This window comes from Anopheles coustani, chromosome 3, assembly GCF_943734705.1.
Source record: "Anopheles coustani chromosome 3, idAnoCousDA_361_x.2, whole genome shotgun sequence".
NCBI lineage: Eukaryota > Metazoa > Arthropoda > Insecta > Diptera > Culicidae > Anopheles > Anopheles coustani.
The window spans coordinates 5,340,850-5,360,547 of NC_071288.1; the positions used below are offsets into that span (position 1 = coordinate 5,340,850).

Consider the following 19,698-nt stretch of genomic DNA (forward strand, 5'->3'; position numbering starts at 1 on the left):
AATATTTTTGAGATGCTTGCATGCTTGAAAAGCTTATTCGCTGGCATGAGCTTTTTGCATGATGCTTCACCGAGCTTAACCTGTTTATAAACAGGCTTTGGCCTACGTTAAACTTTCCTTCTGAAATAAAGAATAAAAACAGTACAAATTGAAAAAAATGAACAAAAATGAAAATAGTGTAATTAAAAGAAGCCTTTCTTTTGAGCCATTTCCCACAACATGTTCATGAGTAGAAACATCTGACTCTTTTTACTTACTGTAGTGTTGGCCATTTGTACGGTATAGTTCCTTTTAAGCTTTTTATGTCACGTGCTAGCAACCAGTGTTCAATCTTCAGTAGTTTGCAATCTTAAATATGCTGAAACTTAAAAGGAATATGCACTAAGGTATGTAACATTAACACAAAGCGTTTCACGGAAACCACTGGTTTAACAAAACGGAAAAAAGAATCCCATTTATTATTTATTCACGTTCACAGTTTCGCTTCTCAAACCACTCGAGCACCCTTTTTCTCCGAACACTCAATCCGCAAATAGGAAATCTACGCTACTATTTATATCCTTACTTTACCATAAATATCATTGACTGACAGGTATTAGGTATTAGCATGTTCACCTTGTTTCCCAACTCCCGAAAATTGTGTACCACCAAGCCGTCTAGTGATTCATTATCATTATATACTTTGCCCCGTCGCCGATCGCTACCGCGGAACCAAAACCAGATATTCCGCATCAACTTTTCCTTTTCAACCGTTGAAATAAATCGTTATTTTTACCAAATCGTCAGACGCGATCGGAAAACGTGCAACGTACTTACTTAACGGTGTGCAGTTCCTTGCTCGCTAGAATCCTAGAACCTAAATAATAATGTGTTCTATAGACAGTTGCGCACTTCTTTAGCTTCCTCTACACTACAATCGATGCTGTACAATATACGTTTATGCATATTTGTTAAACATATCGGAGTTGTGTGCTTTCACTTACGTTTTAAATTAAAAGTCGTCATTCGCATCACTCCGTTCATGGTTTGCCAGTGAGGTCTCGGACTGTGATTAGTGCATACGTCGGGGCTTGTTTTTGGTACGTTGTATTCTTTCGGAAGTCTACTATATTCCCAAGAAATCTATGGTGTGGTGCGAGGTTTTCGACTACTCATAGTGAATACGAAGCACCCTCATTCGGTACTGGTTACAAAGGACATGTGGAAATCTTTACACCTTTGCCTTACGTTGGAAACAATTGCGTTATTGAACTGCATTAAACACACGTACCGGACGAAGCCATTGCGTTTGTAAGATCACATCGCTAGCAATCCAATCCGGGTCTTTTACTTCTGTCCTTTTTCCTACTTGCGACAGGGTTGGCACCAGAGGGATTTTACTACCACCAAGAATAAGGAAGCTTCTTGAGAACGAAACGATAAAACTCAATGCGACCGTGCACAGAAGGGAAGGATTTAGATTATGTCTTTCTAACCGGTGGTTTTTTTTATGAATTACTTCCTAATTTTGCAACAAACGCACAACCAAACAAACCACAACACATTAGTATATACCTTTTCAATGTTTCACGGTCAACTCAACCAAACTCCTAAAGAGGATCGAGAGTGATCAAACACGATGCCCGATCGGTCCATCACATCCCGTGCCAACCGTAAAAGATTCAAGCCTAAGAAGTAGTGTTCAAATAGCATCTATTTTGGTTAGACCTAATGAATGGTCTTATGATTGGTATCATATGCTTGTTTTGTTTTCTTTAAGGACTGCATATTTGATTAGTAACAATAATTTCGTGTAACTCGTGTTACTCGAGTATCGGTTTCTTGGTTGTTTCCTCCTACGGCTCGTACACTTGGTTTTGGTCGATCTTAAGTAATCTCACTGTCCCTGCCAACGTTTCCTTTTTATATGCTTCCCGTGATTGACATACGCACATATCATTGATCACTCACCTACTTGCGCCATATGGTTCCGTATAAATATGCTCAAACATTCCACCGCTAATCGCTGCTGTTTGGACCATTCGTCGAAGAAAATCGTCTTTCTCTCAATATGTACAATGCGCTAACAGATTGTTTGTCTGCGTTAGCCATTCCTATCACGCGTCCTGCCTGCATCACCATACTATTCTTTTTTTTTTCTTTCAGTCTTATGATACACGATAAACGACTTACCCTACCGTACCTTCACTATCCCTTCCCCTTCTTTTCCTTTTTCAATGCAACGCAATGCTTTTAAGGTAGCGTTAACGATACGATACCAACGATACTGTGGATATACTCATTTATGGTAGTAGCTGCCCTAGCGATTCTATCTTTTCCAAGATAAAGCTGGTTTGCCCATTGTTACAAGTTTGCTTTAAAAGGTATACAACATTTATAGATGGCTTCAGAGGCCATGAGCTAGCAGACTCGAAAAAGAATGATGTAAATAACAAGAAACATGAACGACGATAGTTTAAAGCGCCATACTAACAAATGGAACCTTCCCATTGGGAGGAATATACAAGAAAAATGTAAGGGTTAGTAATGCAAACCGTTTTGGGAATTCTTTATCATAAGCGAAAACGTTTAATCACAAGTAACACAACTTTGCCAGAACCAGAAATTTGGAAAAGATTTGACAAAAAAGTGTAAAAGAATATCAATCAAGCGATAGAAGATGTGTTAATGCAAATCGTATACGAAAAACCAAAACAAACACATTTTGTTAGCGCACGAGGTTCGGTTCTATAAACCGTAAGTATATCCGGATGTTTTATACTATTCCTAAACAGAGCAAACCGAATCGGGCGGAAGATGGAAACAGTACAAAACGTGTTCTGTTAACAACATAAATGCAAAGAAGGGATAGAACAATTTTAGTTCACGAACAAAATACACTAAACGTCGAAGCGAAAGGTATAAGAGCACTGTCGATTGGCATTTGATCGGTGTTGACCGTTGTGGATAAATGGGGGGGTTTGTATGCTGTTCGATGGTTCCTTGGAGGATGCATGAGTTCGTCGAGTTTTTTCTTTTGTCGTTGGTTACTGTGGGGCTGCCTCCGTTTGATTCTCTGCCGTGATCGTTCCCGGCTCGATCGCCTTCGGTCCGGCGGTTGTTGCCGAGGACGCTCGGTGGTGCCGGCACGGCGACGACCGCTAGGCCGCCTGTCATTCGCCCTTCAGCAGCTTGCTGAACTTTTCCTGCTGCTTTTCCTTCCACTCCTTCTTTGGCTTCATGCGCTTCAGCTGCCCATCCCAGACGAGATCGACCAGACCGCCCTGCTTGGCGATGACGCTCTTCACCCGGTTGGCGAAGTCGATCGCCGACTCGCCCTCGCCGCGGTACATCGGTGGCAGATACCAGACATCACAGACGATCGCCCACGACGTCATCATTAGGAAGAGGTACTGCATCATCGAGTACCGTGAACTGTTCCAGAAGGCATCACCAAAGCGTGGATCGTACCTAAAAAAGTAAAAGGAAGGAAATGAAACGATCATGATCTGAATCGTCTGCTGCCGCTATGTGCCGTTCTCACTCACTTGATGGCCACTGGATAGATGACACCGCCTACCTCGAAGCTACCCTTCTTGAACTGCATCACGGAGGTATTGTTAATGCAGGTTCCCTCCGGGAAGATAAGGATCGGTGGATTGACTGGATCCGACACGTGCTCCTTAAGCCTGGGGAAAAAGTGTCACTAGGTTAAACCAAGTTTCCATTGCCCTCGCTACTCCCCCAGGGTAGTCTCACCTTTTCGCCACAAACAAACGATCCTTCGCTTCGGCTCGCTCGAACCATATGTGCGGTGATGCTCGGGCCAGCGCTCGCTGGAGCACTCCCAGAAATCCGCCATGTCGCTGTCCAATCTTCACGCCGCAGGAAGATGAGAAATGTACCAGAGTCAAGTTAGTAAGAAACATTCACACCGTGATCAGACGATAACGACAGCGCCACAGCGGATGTGTGGCATCGGCATGGGGCGGAACGGGATCCACCGTTCCGGTCGCGTGTCGCTTCATCTACTTACCAGCGAGTAACAATTGTCACACATTAACATTAACACATCGATCGGACTGGTATGGTTGGCGACGCAGATGCCATTCAATGGGCGATTTTCTATGTTATGATAATTGACCACGGATGATAATGCACTCGACAGAAAGCCGAAACACTGAATCAGCACGCTCCGGACCATGGTACGCTTGAAGGAACCCTCCGGTATGCAGCCTACCACGGCGGTGCAGAACGTTAACCACATGACCTGACCGAGGGGGTTGTGGACGGATGTGACGAAGGGGATGGCATCGTGTGGCGGTGAGGGAAAGAAAGAGAGAAAATCGGATGGCGAAGGATGTCGCAGCGTGAGTGTCGGATGAGTTGGTTGAAATTATATTTACAATTATGAAACCCGAAGTGGTCCGGTGGTGAATTTCGTAACTTCGAGAGTATGTACAAGAGAGGTCGAAGGTTTATGTTTTGGCCTTAAGATGGTATGGTCTTCGAGGGAGTGGAATAGCTTTTTGCGCGTAGCTCATGTGGACGTCGTTTGCAAAACTTTACTTTCTTCTTTTAATCCTTGAGAGGGTAAATCACGTGCGTCTTGAGATGCATGGTTCTTTGTTTCAGAGGGAACAGGGATAGTTGGAGGAACTCACACAGCATTTCAATCTGCTGGTGAGGCAAAAACTGCGCATTACCTTAGTCTTGTGTTTTGCGAGGAAATGTTCATTTTTACGACATACGTTAAAACGCAACAAAACATTGTCTGATGCTATATTGCGATTGAATTATCAACAGAAAATTAGAGATACTGTATCGATTATCGTCCTCAGAGTTGTACCAAACAAACGATGAACAAAACTTCTTTAAGATAGCCCTATTAAAGCTTTTATGATGACTTATGTTGCCATCAGCTGTTCGTCTGCGCATACGACGAACCTTTGTCAACGAAACTGCCCCTCCTCTCTAGCCGGATCAGTTAATTGCCCTTCCCTCCCCCCAGGGTTCGATGTAGTAGACTTTGTCCACCTGACGTCATAATGTTTAACGGCGGTTAGTGTTTAACCAAGATTCACTCAAAGCGCGGGACACAACCACCCTGAAGGTGTTTCATGCCATCGCTACCCCGTGTCTTGTCAACATCAATGCACTCGAGACTGAGAGCATCGGCACCGAGCGCGAGGGTTGGTGGGTTGCGATTGCATCGTAACAGCAGTCGGCAACACTTCTATCATCGGGGTTGTTGTTGTTATCGTTTAGTTGAACTTTGCCTTCTGCATACCTTCTTCCCTCGCCCCGACCAGCCAGCGACGCTTCGCTGCGCCGTCGCTAATTAGACAAGGTGGCGGTTAGGAGATTAATTTCGCCGACAATCTGTTCGCTTTATCAAGCGGGGAAAGGGATTGACAGTGAAACAAAATGGTACAAAGGGAAGGGACAACAAAAAAAATTTAACGTTGGGCTCCGATAAGTTTATCTTAAGTACTTTACAATGAAATGTTGTCGCGCGGGTCGCTGATACACAGCCTGATGGAATATCCGTGAACTTTGCTTGAGGAATTATAAGAACTTTCAAGATGTGGGTGTACCATAATATGCTCATTGAGAAATTCTAGGACCTGACGAAAAAATTTTCGGCATACATCAATATGTGCTATTTGATTTCAGCTGCAACTTCATCTTTTCAGCCTTCTTAACACAATAAGTAGGAGTATCCAAATATGAGTAAAATAGGAATGCTTATGAACCAGTTAGTTCGCTGTGCCCGTAATGAATTCCCAACGAAACAAATCAAATGTTTCGGTAGCATATGGCTTTTAAGAAGTAACCACGAACGTGCGTGCGGGAGATAAGAAAATGAAGGACGTTTGGGATTAGCGATAATGATGGATCGAACTTTCAACCGCGATACGTGACGCGACATACAATTTATGAGGGGTCGATTTTATGGATGGATCATTGCTGCAACGTGCAAGTACCAGTCAAATCTTTCCCTATGAGGATTGATTTCCCTACAACAACAATGGGGGCACAATCACAGTCCGACACATTCTCGAATGAAGGTTTTTTTTATATGTACAGATGGCTCGTACGATGGAAGGATGCGCCCGACAACAAAAACAATTCCACGACGGGAGAACCTTGCGTTTCTCCCCCAGCGTTTTCCAGGTGCAGAAACCGGTACCGATACATACACACACACAATTTGCTCACCAGCGAGTAGGTACAGTCGGTCGACAGGATCGCAATGTCGATCGGGGTCGTGTGGTTCGCGACGCAGAATCCGCAGTTTTTCGGCTTGTACTCCGGATGGTGGAACCGGACAACGCCGGAGATCGAGCGCGTGATCATGCGGAAGGTGTGCTTGAACACCACATCGTTCATCGCACGGCGCAGTCGGTAGGTCGGGATCATGCCGACGAAAGCAAAGCCAATCACGCAGTAGACCACCTTGTTTTTTTTTTTTGAGGACCGTGCCATCCCGACGGAAGAAGACCAAGACCATCCCAGGGGAAAGTGTAAGCCAATTAGTGTACGAAAGTCAATGCCAATTCGGTTCTTTCATTCGTCCTCGTCTGCGCGAGGCACCGTAACAGCCTCCGGGAGCACTCGGCCACGTTCAAACTTACCCCGATGAAGCAGATGAGTACACGCATCGGCATCAGGATGAAGTAGCGTATGAGGAAGCCGATCATCCAGATCACCGTCAGCCGCCAGCTGATGAACTCGTAGTGTCGGTTCGTTCTCGTCAGCAGGTTCCAATTTTTCAACTCCTCCGCCAGAAACCGGCTGGTCACCTCGTCCTCGATGATCGCCTCCATGCCGGACTTGACGTAGTCGAGGCAGTTGGCCAACTTGAAACCGGCCGCCTCATGCTCACCGCCTTCCGATCCACCGTCCGTCCCCGCTCCGTCTTCACCGTCCGTGCCCTCCTCTCCCACCGTGCCGCCGTCTTCCTCGTGCGGTTCCGTGCTTTTGCTGCGCGTATCGTCGATCACTTCCGGCGACAGAATCAGCGACTCCGCCCGGCTAATGACCGTGTTACCGCCGTTCACGATGTATGACGCGTCGCCACCGTTCGACAGCCGGTGTTGGCCGCCGGTCGTGCTGTTCCCGTTGGGGATGCTTCCGTTCACCTTCGTTTCACTGCCATCACCGATGTCGTTACTTTCTGTCGTTTGGTTGCCGGATTCGCTTGCGGCCCGGGCTTGTTCTACTTCCGCGACCGATTTCGTTATGTTGGCGTACTGTTGTTGCCGCACCGATTCGATATTTTGTCGCCCGAACTAAAATGAAATGCAATGAACAGGGTAATTAGTGATACCAAAATTGGAGTGCATGAAAAAATTCTTATATCCAGGAGCCATGCTAATCGTTAATGTAATTAAATCAATTATCCTCGGTTTGTAGACTCTGGCTTCATTCAAAGTTAATACAAAATCTATTTTCTATACCAAAAAAACACTGTTTCCGTCTGATTTACGTAGAGAATTAAACCATCCTTACTGTATGAAGATAGCCTAAAAAGCAAATTCTCTGTCATTACGTCCGAAAACATTAACGCTTCATGCTTGCGTCACGGTGTACGCATGAGACAAGGGCGCAGAAAAAAAAAACATAAACAGAGTGACGTAAGCATCCCCATCATCGGCGTGATCATCATCGATCTAGAGAGACAAGATTGGCTAAGCGGATTGTTCCTGCTGGAGGTCAACCGAAAAGGCCAACATCTTCGCTCATCTCACACTAAACCATAGAGAATTAACGTTTTCGTCAGTCCACCGTGGCGCTACCCTTGGCACGGGATGCAAATTTGGTAACAGCGCATTTGCATGGTGGTTTTTTTCAAGGTTACCTACCTCTGAATATTGCTTAAATAAGTTTTGGCGAAGAAAGATCAGTTATAGATGTATTCCAACATTATTGCTCTTCACTTTTATTATCTGTTTTTCTGAAACATGTGCCAGCACGTGTTATGCTTATCAACTGCATACTGCGCGTAAATAAACACACACAATTCCAAAGGTTTATTCACATCGCCACTATCGGTTACTTTTTCTCCCGATACGTGCGGGGAAGTGAGGAAAATTGCCTCTGATTGCCAACCGCAACCGTCTTACTGCTGCAACTATTCCGTAACATAGTGTCCCCCCCCCCCCCCCCCTCTCTCTCTCCCGCCAAGACAACGATTCTCTATTTACATCGGATCAGCTGTGTTTCCTAGGGGGCCACATCTATACCGCGAGGTCTGCATGTGTTTGTTTGTGTGCAAAAGGAATCACGCCATCCGATGCCCTTGCACCCACGTGCTCACCCCGCCGCTCGTTGGTGCGAAGGTGTTAGAGAATTCCTATCGTTCCCCGGTGGTTCTAAGGGTGTCCGTTCTGTTGTTCCAGTGCATCCAACTTCCCCCCACTCCCAATCTTCTGCCCTCGCCGTTGCCTTTAAACCGATGACATCGCCGTCGACAACGACGACATGGCTTCCGCACCGGGGATCGTAATAGAGCAAATAAATAAAGTAATTGGTAAGCAAACTGAGACCGGAGCATGGAAACCATCAAACACTGGCCCCGCGAGTGCCGTGTGCCGAGCCGTCCGTAGGGTGCGCAAATTCCCCAGGATAGAATCTCTAAAAGAGGACAAATTGGCGTATACAAAAAATGAAGCAAGCATTTGTTGAACAAATGCCTCCGGGGGTTTGGAAAATCCTTATCTAAAGAACAGGGATGCTGCAGAACATGTAATGGATTTACTAATACAAAAAATACACTTATTTCAAAATCTTTAAGTGACATTTGCATTGTACACTTTCATTTGCTTGGAAGAAAGATAGCGATAAAAATATACCAACATTTCTCTCGTAATTTCTTCGTAATTTAATCTGTTCTGTGCTTCTATGAATTTCACTTGATAACATGAAAACGAGCTTGAAGCATTTTTTCACAAGAAGATGTCAGTCACTTGATTACATTTGAAAAATTCTGAAACGAGAAAATCAAAACTAGGAGGTATGCTTGGAATGGAATTTAATATTTCCTTGTTCGTTACTAAAACAGCTTTCATGAAAAGATTAAAAACAATTGTAAAGCAATTTGATGATGCATGTTTTGGGTTAACCGGCATAATTATGTTTTACTCTTTTATAAACTGAATAACATAGCAAGACTTATTTGAAAATAGTATGGTGGTTTCGACAAGCAATATTTGAATTTATTTCGTACGGTTTACCCCATTGTCCTGCAAAACAAAACCAAAAATCATTCATTACGCTTACGAGCTTGGACGTCACACATTTTACGGGCCGCGTAATAACATTTCACTGGAAATTTTTGGTTGTGCAATCTTTATCATTTGCGATACGATTTTTCTATGTTTTGGCCGAAAGAAAAAAAAATGATACAACAAGGAAAATAATTAAGCAAACTCATGCCACGAAGGGGGAATTGTCGCGGGGTCGAACAAATGGCGATAAATGTATCAGCAATAACTCTTGCGAACCGAAAGCACAAAATGCTGCGGATCCCGGCGAGCGGGAGATCTAATCTTATCGCTAGCGTTTGTTGGCCAACAGATATAAAATATATTTGTTTTGCGTGTTCATTGATTTTGCGTACGAACACCTGAAGCCCTACTAGATCAAATCAAATGAAGTGCGCGCGGGGGTGCTAATAATAGGGGAAAAAGAAACACAAACCATACGGTGCGACAAGAAAATAATTAAACCTTCCGATAGAGTCGAAGGGAATGGGACGCTGTGAAGAATGAAGTGCATATGTGCACCGATAAGCTATCTAGGAAGATAAAACGATTGCAGGGAGATGAAGTGGCAAATCAAGTGTTAGGGCGCTGTTTGGCGGAAGGTGGTTTAATAGCAAGCAAGATCATGTCATTATCGTACCCACATTAAAGAGCTTCTCAAATAGGGTTTCCAAAGATGTCGTGGAAGTATAGCGAATCGGTTGCGCGGGTACACTAGGTTCAAGCATGTCCACGGATGTCAAGCTCACTTAACTATTAATGCATTCGCGTTAAGTTAGAGTTCCGCAGGGAGTATGAGGACAGACAAAACGACTCTTGAACTCGTCTACCCTAGAACTACTGCACCTTTTGCTGAGACGGATGGGCGCACACGTCCATTCAATCAAGCGTGACCGCTTTGTTACTGTCGCATCATTCGTCTGACATCAATTTCGGAATCGCCATTCGGCACAATAACATCCACGAGACATTTGTCTGCTCAACGGGACGGATGAACTACTTTTTTGGTTCACCGGCACCGGCCATGTAAACACACGCCGATCGTCCGCCAACGAAGGGAGGTGTAAGAAAGGGAAAATGACAACAAATGCAACCGGCTTTCGATTGGGGGCTCGTCAGATGCGTCCCCGCGCGTTCCCAGTGCTTCCCGTTGTTGCACATTATTGCTCGCACACCCGACGACGACGTCACAGAATGGGCGGGATTTTCTTGTTGGCCATTATCAGAATCGATCCGTGTACTCATCAGCATTCGCATTGGATCGCGTAAATAAAAATAGCTTCACATCGCTGGTTAAACAAAGCGCTCATCCAACTGGTCAGTACCTTAAAAAAAAAACGTACAACAAAACATTGTAGATAGTCAAGCGAGGATGCGCTCATGTGTGTTGGTGGAATCCGTGCGCAAAACTCCTCCAGCATGGAAGGTTAGAACGGGGCGAACATCACGCACCAAACAGTAATGGAACACGCTCGACTCCACCGCATGTTGAGCGACCTGGGGTCGCGAAATCGCTGCAGCCCAACGGGTTGGCAAGGGTAGGTGATTATAATTTCACGGTCACAACAGCAGATAATGGAGCCGAGCCACGGCATCGGGCGTGAATAGTGCATACGGCACCGCATCGTGCCACTCGTGTGCCGCATGTGATTGAGCACCCGCCTGACGCTCGTAACCTATGCGGGCCAGGAGGTCATCCATCACTTCCTGCGGAAGTATTTCCCATAGCTGCAGTGGACAGGTTACAGCTGGTATGGAGGATCAATGACAACTAGATCAGTTCCTTCGCACACGGGAGAGGAAGTAATCGAAGTTGTTTCCATGGCAGCATGTAATCAAACACGCTGATGCAATTTTAACGGGACATTCTGTACCGCAACCTACGGAACAAAAATGATTTTTCATTAATTCTGTGTTTTTCGAGCGCATTAGCAAGTTGAGCCGTGACCCCAACTGCCCTTTCTGGTGCGGTACCAAACGTCTTACGACGTTACCGACCGAAAACATAAGCAACGGTTTCAGGTCCTGGGTTAGACGGGCCCGGGATAGGGGTAGAAGTCAAATACGCATGAAACAACAAGCGTCTTAGCAGCGAATTTGATAAGGTTCGTCGATGATTCAGCAGTATTTCTACAAAAACACCCCAGCTAGCCAAGTCCCTTCCTTTGCCTTTGACGCGACGGTTGGGGTGGCATAATAAAGAAAACGGAAATTTGCTGACCGTTCATGGTGTCGGCGACGACAACGGCGCGCTATCGATTATGGAGGCACCACTCCCGATTGGATAAATCCGGCAGCGTTTCGCCGGCACGGTAACCCCTTTTCGAGCTAAAGTCCAGCCCGTATGCATGACAAGTAATCGCTTCATTCGGTAGGACGTGTGGAACGATTGATTCTCTAATAGAATCCTACCGCAGTCACATTTTCAATCGATATTGCTCTTGGTATGAGCCTCCTTGTTACGAAAATATTGGGAAATTCGTAATACATCCCAGGAAAGTAAGCACCCGGAATGTAATCGTCGTTGAGTGCCATTGAAGAAGAAATCAAAACATTCGCCCACCAGGCGACACAAGGATAAAGGTTGAAACTCACTCGCCTACCGGATCGATTTGATCTGTTTTCTGCGAAAAGATGAACATCCTGAAACCAGACGCAGACGAATGAAGAGTATTGATTTTGCCGCGAGACACAAGACAACCTCCCACACACATGATGGGGCAACTTGATGTTGCTGTTTTACGATGCGCTCATCGTCGTCGGATAGCGCCATCCTGGCCGGTGTGGGAGTTTTCCGGACGATGAGCAACAATTTTCTTCTCCGGCTCACTAACAGGAAGATGCGCAAGGGATCCGGGGTCGCGGCGTTTTCACGCGCTGACGTAGACAATCAGGACGACCTCGTCGTTAGGACGATTTTCGTTCATTCATGCCGCAAAGTGGATGGCCCGCGTTCTCACCCGTACTTACCTCGAAGATTTTCACCAACAGATTCACGTACAGCCGCCGCACACCGAACGATTTTCCGATCGATGCCATAAACACGATGGAAAACAGGAAAACGAAGAACGGTGTGAGCGTTATCATGGACATGATGGACCCGAGCGCCAGTAGTCCACCCATGATGATGTGTCGGAGTGGCCACGGGCCGTCGTCGAAAGGTGATAGGTTCTGGAAGCTTTTCGAATCACGGCGAAATCACTACGTAACCCATGCACAATGTTATGCCAGCGCTGGTCCGTCGTGCGCTGTCACGGCGCGCTCCGTCAACCTTCAGTAACCCCGCGCTGCAGTCGCGCTTCCCCGCCGTCGGTCCAAGGAGGCGAAGGTTTGTACTTCTTTCACACTGCACTCCGTCGCAGTAGTTTGCCTGCGTTTTCACTTCGCGTTTCTAACCGCGTGGTCGTCCCAAGGACCGGCCCCGTCGAACCACACAACCACCGTCAACGTCTAGCGCCGTTCGATCGTTTTTTTTCTGCCAAACCACTTCGATACTTTTGGTGCATTTGCTTTCCGCCTGCTCTGATGCGACACACAGTAGACAATCAGTTGATTGTTGTTTTCCGATTTTCCGTCACCAACATCCGCGATTTTACCAGAAACGCCGTCATTATCACCAAACCACGGGATACAGAACAGCCCACAACAAACCACCGCTTCTTTTCTACGCACCGCAGCTGTACGTCAATCGCGTCTCATCGCCGGAACACATCTGCGAAGTTTGCTGTCAGCGCACACTTCCCAGAATCATGGCATCAACAAGCTTGGTCCCTGAAATAGCTAATTTGCTAATAACTTTTTAGTGCCTCGGCCAATTTGAGCGATAGACCCCTCAAATGAAAGGTCTTTTGAAGACAAACAGCTTGATGCAACGAAGATTCTTCCTAAATTCTTAGTTTATGAAATAAATATTTGAATGTGACGTAGATACACATCTGCCTCATCAAGGAACTAGTGTTGGCACAATCGGGACTCGATCTCATTTGACGGATTCAGATCAGATTTGATTCGCTCGGGATTTGAGTCAGTTTGGATTTGCTTGCGAGTCGATTTGATTCGGTTCTGATTTGATTTTATTCATACTTGATTACTTAAAATTAGGATGAACGCTTTCTGAAGCACCATTGATTGGTTTACATCGTCTCGGGAATGTTCAATTGATTGGGATTCGGATTTGGAGATTCGCATACCTAGTAGAGATTCGGTTTTCTCATCACTAGAACGAAGCTGACAACGTACCAACAAGCTTCAAAAACCTTGGTCATAATTTTGAACAATAACGGAAATGACTAATTTGTTTATAACTTTATAGTGGCTTGGCCTAATTTAGCGTTAGACTCCCCACTTTAAGACACACAACTTCGTTTAAAGTTTTTTTTAAATTAAATTTGGAGAAACTGAATCGAAGGCTTTTGGCTATAACCTGGTTTTTAAGCAATCTTGATCATTACGATGCATGCAAAAGAGTTCGTTTATAGTGTCAAGTTGAAAACGCCATGGAGTGATACTTTGAAAAAATAACACGTGGACGAACGAAAATAAGAAATCGTTCAACTGAGGTTCTTCTCTCTACATTCAGGTATAGAACTCTCAGATCATTTATAGCCCGAACTGCCTTACAATAATGAAAAATGTTACATTAAAACAATCGTATGTTTCTTTGAGTTTATCTTTATTTGCCCATGATGGTGAGATTGCATATGCAGTTAGGATTCCTTTACAGCATAATTTCATTGTGGTGCAGTTCTTACGATAATTCTGTGTGAGTGCGTTTTACATTGCAAGAATTTTTACGTTTATTCCTCAATAGTCGGTGCTGTACATCGATCATGGGCATCATTTTGTGGAATGGTTATGTTCATGTTTGTTTGATCATTGGCTTTACTTTGGTGCCAGTGTGAATATAGTAATTTCTTTAATATCATAAATTATTTTGTTTTATTTTTAAGTATATTCAGGTTTTCGTTTTACGGCATCGCAAACATCTAGTGGGATACGAATACATCAGAGACATCAGATGTTCTGAAATCGCTAGGAATTGGTATGGTTTTATAGAAAGAATTAAAACTTGAAAATAGTATTACGATTCGATTAGGTTTTTAAAACTAGCAAGACTAATTAATTTATCAACAATTTAAACATCGAACTAAATCTATCATATTTCGAACTCTTTTGAAATGCTGAACAATAAAATAAATAAATATACAGTTTCTCCGCTATAATTGTTAACGCAAACAGTCGCAACTAAGAGTATACCAGAGTGTGCACGTCCAGATTGCCTTCCTTTTGTCTCGTTTTTACTGTAGCAGTGCAGTGTGAAATGTGAAGTGTATATATATTTTGCTATATTTAGTAAATACTCTCTGTTATATCAGACGCCTGTGTCTTGGATAGACTTATCCAATGTCCTTCTGATTCCGTGATTCAACATCGCCCGCATATTACAACAATCTCTGCACACCGTTTCGTACATGTTTATGCTTTGCTTTAAATATACTTCTCTGAATAAAAACACTGTTCAAATATAAGGTTGGAAACTGATATGCGTAATGATGTATCGCTAGAGTTAATAAAGCTTTTGCGTGTTTTGTTTACGTTTTTGTTTTTGTTCATATCTGTTGTGTAAAATTGTTATCATTCTATCAGATTGTTTGCATTTCGTCTGTTTGCATGCTACCCCGATTGCCTATGGAAATGGGAATCGTTAAACAAAGGCTACCGAACCCTACAAAGCGCTACGCGATTTATCAAACATAACCGAAAACAACCAACAAAAACCCAACGTTCGATCGTAGTCGTCCGATCGAAAGCCAAAAAACCTAGTATTCGTTGTGCCATTGATATACTGTGTGAACATATAGATTTCGATTCTTTTGGTTTCGTTTGAAAAGCTTCCACGTGTTTCCAAATATTATTTTTAAACTCATAACAAATCATTTAGAAAATGTGTTTCTTTCACTATCATTCGTCGATGGTTAACCGATTTCAAGCAGTGAAGGCAGCCACTAATGTCCATGCTATATGAAAAGAAATACAATCCTTAGAGGTTTTCTTCTGATTTACAATGGACCAATCTCTTCTAGCACACATTCAGACACACCAATAGACAAACAGAGAAAGAGAGTGTGAGAGTTGTACAATCACACCCATTATTATTCTATACCCTATCGTATCCTTTGTGAGTTGCGTTAAGTTGCTAGGGCTATCCCTAGATTACGCTATACTAATCACTCGAATAGTAGAGGGTGTCGGTAGTGCTATCCTTTTATAACGAACCCATCTGCTTCGTGCCATCTCGTGTTGCAGCACGTTGCACATTACGTTCTACACACAACAGTCACATACACACACTTTGAATTGTTTTATCGTTTCGTTTAGTCGACTTTAACTAGTTAATACTTGTCCAGTTTCACTTAAAAGATAGTCAAACAGATGTTCCACCGAAAGGTCGATTCACTAGCGAAATCGGTATATGATGTGCGATGATAGAGTACTGAGTACCTTTTCTGAGGCGCCTCTCGCCGTACGCGCGCCACTACATAACAATCGAATAGTGGCCGTCTCTAGTATAATATGAATAGTTCCAAACATCAACGAAGAGAAAGACGAGTGTATGCTGGAGGTTCCGACAATTGCTTGGCGCAAGATGCGCTTACATAACGACTAGTGCTAGCGATAGCGATAAGTTAGTAGTACTAGTAGTAGTTAATAGAGGAAAGATCGCGTTCGCGACCGTCATGATTGCTGATCGTTTCAGGAGCATTTTGTTTGGTTTTTGGGAAACTTAAAGTAAGACAAGTTTTTTTTTGTTTTGCGGTCCCAAGTCCGGAATGTTTCCAGTCCATGGGGCGCTGCTACCCACCGATAGCACCGACGAATCGCGACGAAGGTGGTCTCTATGGTGGGATTATTAAACGAGTGAAATGCTATGCCGCTCGTGCTCTACCGTCTAAGGATTAGCTGCTAACAACCACGACCAAGGCTATGGTATCGGCTCGCCGTTAGCCGAGGATACCTAGTAATGGTTCACATAGTCCTTCTCCTGCCTCAAACAGCTCGGTGGCCCGGAATGGCTGAATGGCTTATGCTTGAGCTCATGTACACGGTCTTGTTTGCTCGATAGTTTTTTTTTGTTTAAGTGAGTTTAAAGTTGTTATCCATTACATTCTAGAGTGTCTGTTGTTCAAGACATCGATCCTGTTGTGTGTCTCACTCGACTACATCGTCCCCTGTACCAACCTATATGATTCAGTCAACGTTTACATGTTTGCTTTAAAGTTTCATACCACTGTCGGTGACATTCTTTTTGTCTGGGTTTGTGTGTGCTTGAGTGCTGTGAGGTTTTAGTACTGATTTCCACCGTACACATTACCCTGTGGAGCACCGAATGGGTTTTTGGGTGCTCCTCCAGGCACGTCCAGGGCACCACCGGTAGTCTGGTACGTACCGTACCCATTGTCGGCATTCTGCTGGCCGATTTCATTCAGCCGGGTGCTCGATAGGGCACGCGGTATCGGATTACTGGGGACACCGTGCGGGGCCAAGTGGGCTGTCTCCTCTGCCACCTAAAAGTACGCCACAAAGTTAGTGTACGCTCTCTTAAACGAAATAGATGTCATCGATCTTACTTGATGTGGATCCTCCGTGGTGGGAATCTCCGAGATGAAGCCTTCGTCCTTGCGGTAGAAGTTGATGAACACGAACGCTGCCAGCACCAGAATGCAGGTAATACCGTATCCCCGGAAGGTGGCCGTAGTGCCAAAGTACGTGACAAACATTCCACCAATAACGGCACCGCAGCCTCTACCCAAACCGTGATGAAGTCCCTGAAGTACACCTGGATAGTAAGAAATGCAAAACAGTTTTGAACACATTCTAAAGTTGGCTTCACCCGAAAACGGCCTTACCCTGAGCGGACGATCTTAGATGTTGTGGTGTATTGTGCGCAATGTAAGAACAACAGGCGGCCCAAACTGCAGCGTGCGTAATACCTTGAAACACAAACCAATTGGTGAGCTTTAATTGATCGAAATTCCACTAATATTCGCAACATACCTTGCATGAACTCAAACGGCAACACCCACCAGGGGTTCTTCAGATAAGAGATGTACAGGAACCGAAGAATGTTACCAACCAATCCAAGGCACAGTACCTGCACAGGAATACACCCAAAATAGTGTATATAATAAGTGCCGTGTTCGAAGTTGCAACATTTAATTCTTTTCTACCTTAACGTGGCCAATTTGGGTGATCAATCGGAAGCTGAAGAAGTAGGCAAAGATTTCTGAGATGTGGTTGATAACCGAGGCCACACCGAACAGGGTAGGTGAACCTCCGTAGTCCTGCAGGTGCCAGAATAGGAAGGTAAAGATGAGCCCGATGCCGAAACCCATGAACCAGGCTACGAACAGGAACGAGGCGCACTTGAGATCCTTAAACTGCCGCAGTACCGTTACCCATTCCGGCATTTCGCGTGTAGTTTGTGCAAACATTTTCGTCTGGAAGATGGCCGGTTGATGATTTGTAATTTGTGTTCTACAACAGAGGTGTGAAGATCGATCCGCTTACCTGCGCTCCAAGAGCTGCTGGTGGTGGAGCTGCACTGGCCATTCCCGTGCCACTTGCTGCAAGAGATGGTAGCTGAAGTTGCTGTGCGAGCTGTGCCTGCATTTGCTCCTCGTGCGTCATTTCCTGAGGGACTTTCTCCACCTGAACCGGTTCCTGTTGCTGCTGGTGGCGAATTCGTAAAACAAAACCACTTATGTTTATCCTAACGATTGATGAGAGTACGCGATGACTTACCGAGTAGTCATACTTGAAGGTAATCTGAGTGGCCGAGATCAGTGCCGCCCCCATCAGCACGGAGAAGGTGGCGAAACAGATGGTGTAGTTCTTTTCCTGCTTTTCGGGACCGCACGGGTGGTCGGGGAACGCCGTCGAGTGATCCAGTGCAATACCGACGAAAAACATGGCCAAGCCCCATCCCAGCGAACCGAACATACGCTGGTGGCCGTAACGGTCGGCATCTTCGCCCAGGATGGTTATGACGGCCGAGTCCGCGAGTGTTATTGCCGGAGCACTAAAGAATTCGCCTATGATGACCAGGAGCAGCAGTAAGAAGAAGGCTTTTTGAATATCCTGCAACAAGATCAATGAGTTGAGTTGATGGACCTTGTAGGGGAAGAACATCCTCCAAATACTTACGGCAGTTCTATAGACGATCGATGAAAACAACGGTGAGACCCAATCTCGGTGAAGCTTTTCGTTGAAGTTGTTGGCGTAGCTTACATCGAGCGGTGATACACCGGCCGCCGCAACTGGTCGTGCCGCACGTTCCACTCTGCGGGAAATACAAGGATACATTTGTTTTAGTTACAAACGCCTAATTGTTACTATACAACATCGATGGCTTAGGTTTTCGTGTACCTTGTGAATGAATTATCGTTGTCGGTAGTGTACTTTCCGAAGCTGATCTCCTCCAGCATACTCTCGTCGATGGAGCGCTTCAGGATCCGGGGCACTTGGGGAGTCCGTAGCTCAAAGTCAGTGGCATTTTTGCGCTCAATGCAGCTGGTAGCTGGCGGTTGGATGAATCCCAGTGGAAGCGTAAAGATAATCCACGCAGCGAGCGATGCTATCAGGAGCATTTTACCCTTTTTACAACTGCGAATATACGATCGACAAGTGGTTGTTACGTTTGGCGTTCCTAAACCGTATTTAGCTGACTTACCGATCGGCATAACTGCCCCAGAACGGTGCCGAAAGAAACTCTACGAACGGTCTGGTACCGATGAGTAAACCGCACTGACCCGGGTTCATGCCCATCTGCTTGAAGTAGACACCCATCAGTGGGAACAGCGACCCGAAGGCCGAGTAGAAGAAGAAGTAGAACGTTTTCACCGGCAGCAGCTCCTGATCGACCGAACCGAATAGCATCTCGAGGATATCCGATTTACCCCGGATCTTGTGTGTGGACTCCTTCGCCTGAGGGTAGCTGAAGAGAAGAATTCATTTACCATGCATATCCAACCAAGTCCACGTGAGGACCTCCTTGGAGCACTTACAGTGTTGGGTCCACTTCACCCATGGCTTCCGGGTCCACCATCGGTCTGGCAACACCCTGCGGGCGCATCGGAATCTCCTGCTCGGGCTGCTGACCGTACTCATTTCCACCGTACCCTCCACCGTAATCGTTCGAAAAGGGTTGCATTTTGTTCCTGCTTGCTGGAGCTGCTTCACTCGAGGAATATTTTTCCTACACGTTCAATCGATACGGTTTTCCCCAAACAGAACTTGGCGAGCTACCAGGTCAGCAATGTTTCTTCACGTTGTTTGTGTTACACCACCGTACGTCGAGGAAGGGATTATACCGTCGAACCAATTCGGTCCACACCTACACAACGCACCCACCCTTACAAGGGCATCGATTTCCTTCCCGATACACCGTTCC

General features: G+C 45.3%; 2 protein-coding genes across 3 annotated transcripts; both read right to left on the minus strand.

Moving 5' to 3' along the window:
* Positions 1–1,675: 1,675 nt before the first annotated feature.
* On the minus strand, positions 1,676–12,940 carry LOC131261236 (glycerol-3-phosphate acyltransferase 3). 2 transcript variants are annotated; one of them, XM_058263216.1, is made up of 7 exons: positions 12,219–12,940; positions 6,618–7,274; positions 6,202–6,438; positions 4,016–4,249; positions 3,739–3,854; positions 3,528–3,668; positions 1,676–3,450 (listed from the first exon to the last, which is right to left on the minus strand). In XM_058263216.1, the coding sequence occupies exons 1-7, from the start codon at positions 12,369–12,371 to the stop codon at positions 3,153–3,155; spliced, it is 1,836 nt and encodes a 611-aa protein (XP_058119199.1). In that variant the 5' UTR covers positions 12,372–12,940; the 3' UTR covers positions 1,676–3,152. The 2 variants fall into 2 exon arrangements, with proteins under 2 accessions (XP_058119199.1, XP_058119200.1); XM_058263217.1 differs by lacking the exon at positions 6,202–6,438.
* A 3,651-nt stretch (positions 12,941–16,591) lies between these two features.
* Positions 16,592–19,458, minus strand: LOC131261234 (major facilitator superfamily domain-containing protein 6). Its single transcript, XM_058263214.1, has 11 exons — positions 19,313–19,458; positions 18,979–19,242; positions 18,675–18,911; positions 18,453–18,588; positions 18,051–18,386; positions 17,817–17,978; positions 17,477–17,746; positions 17,304–17,400; positions 17,156–17,239; positions 16,877–17,085; positions 16,592–16,813 (listed from the first exon to the last, which is right to left on the minus strand). The coding sequence occupies exons 1-11, from the start codon at positions 19,456–19,458 to the stop codon at positions 16,592–16,594; spliced, it is 2,163 nt and encodes a 720-aa protein (XP_058119197.1).
* Between the last annotated feature and the right edge of the window lie 240 nt (positions 19,459–19,698).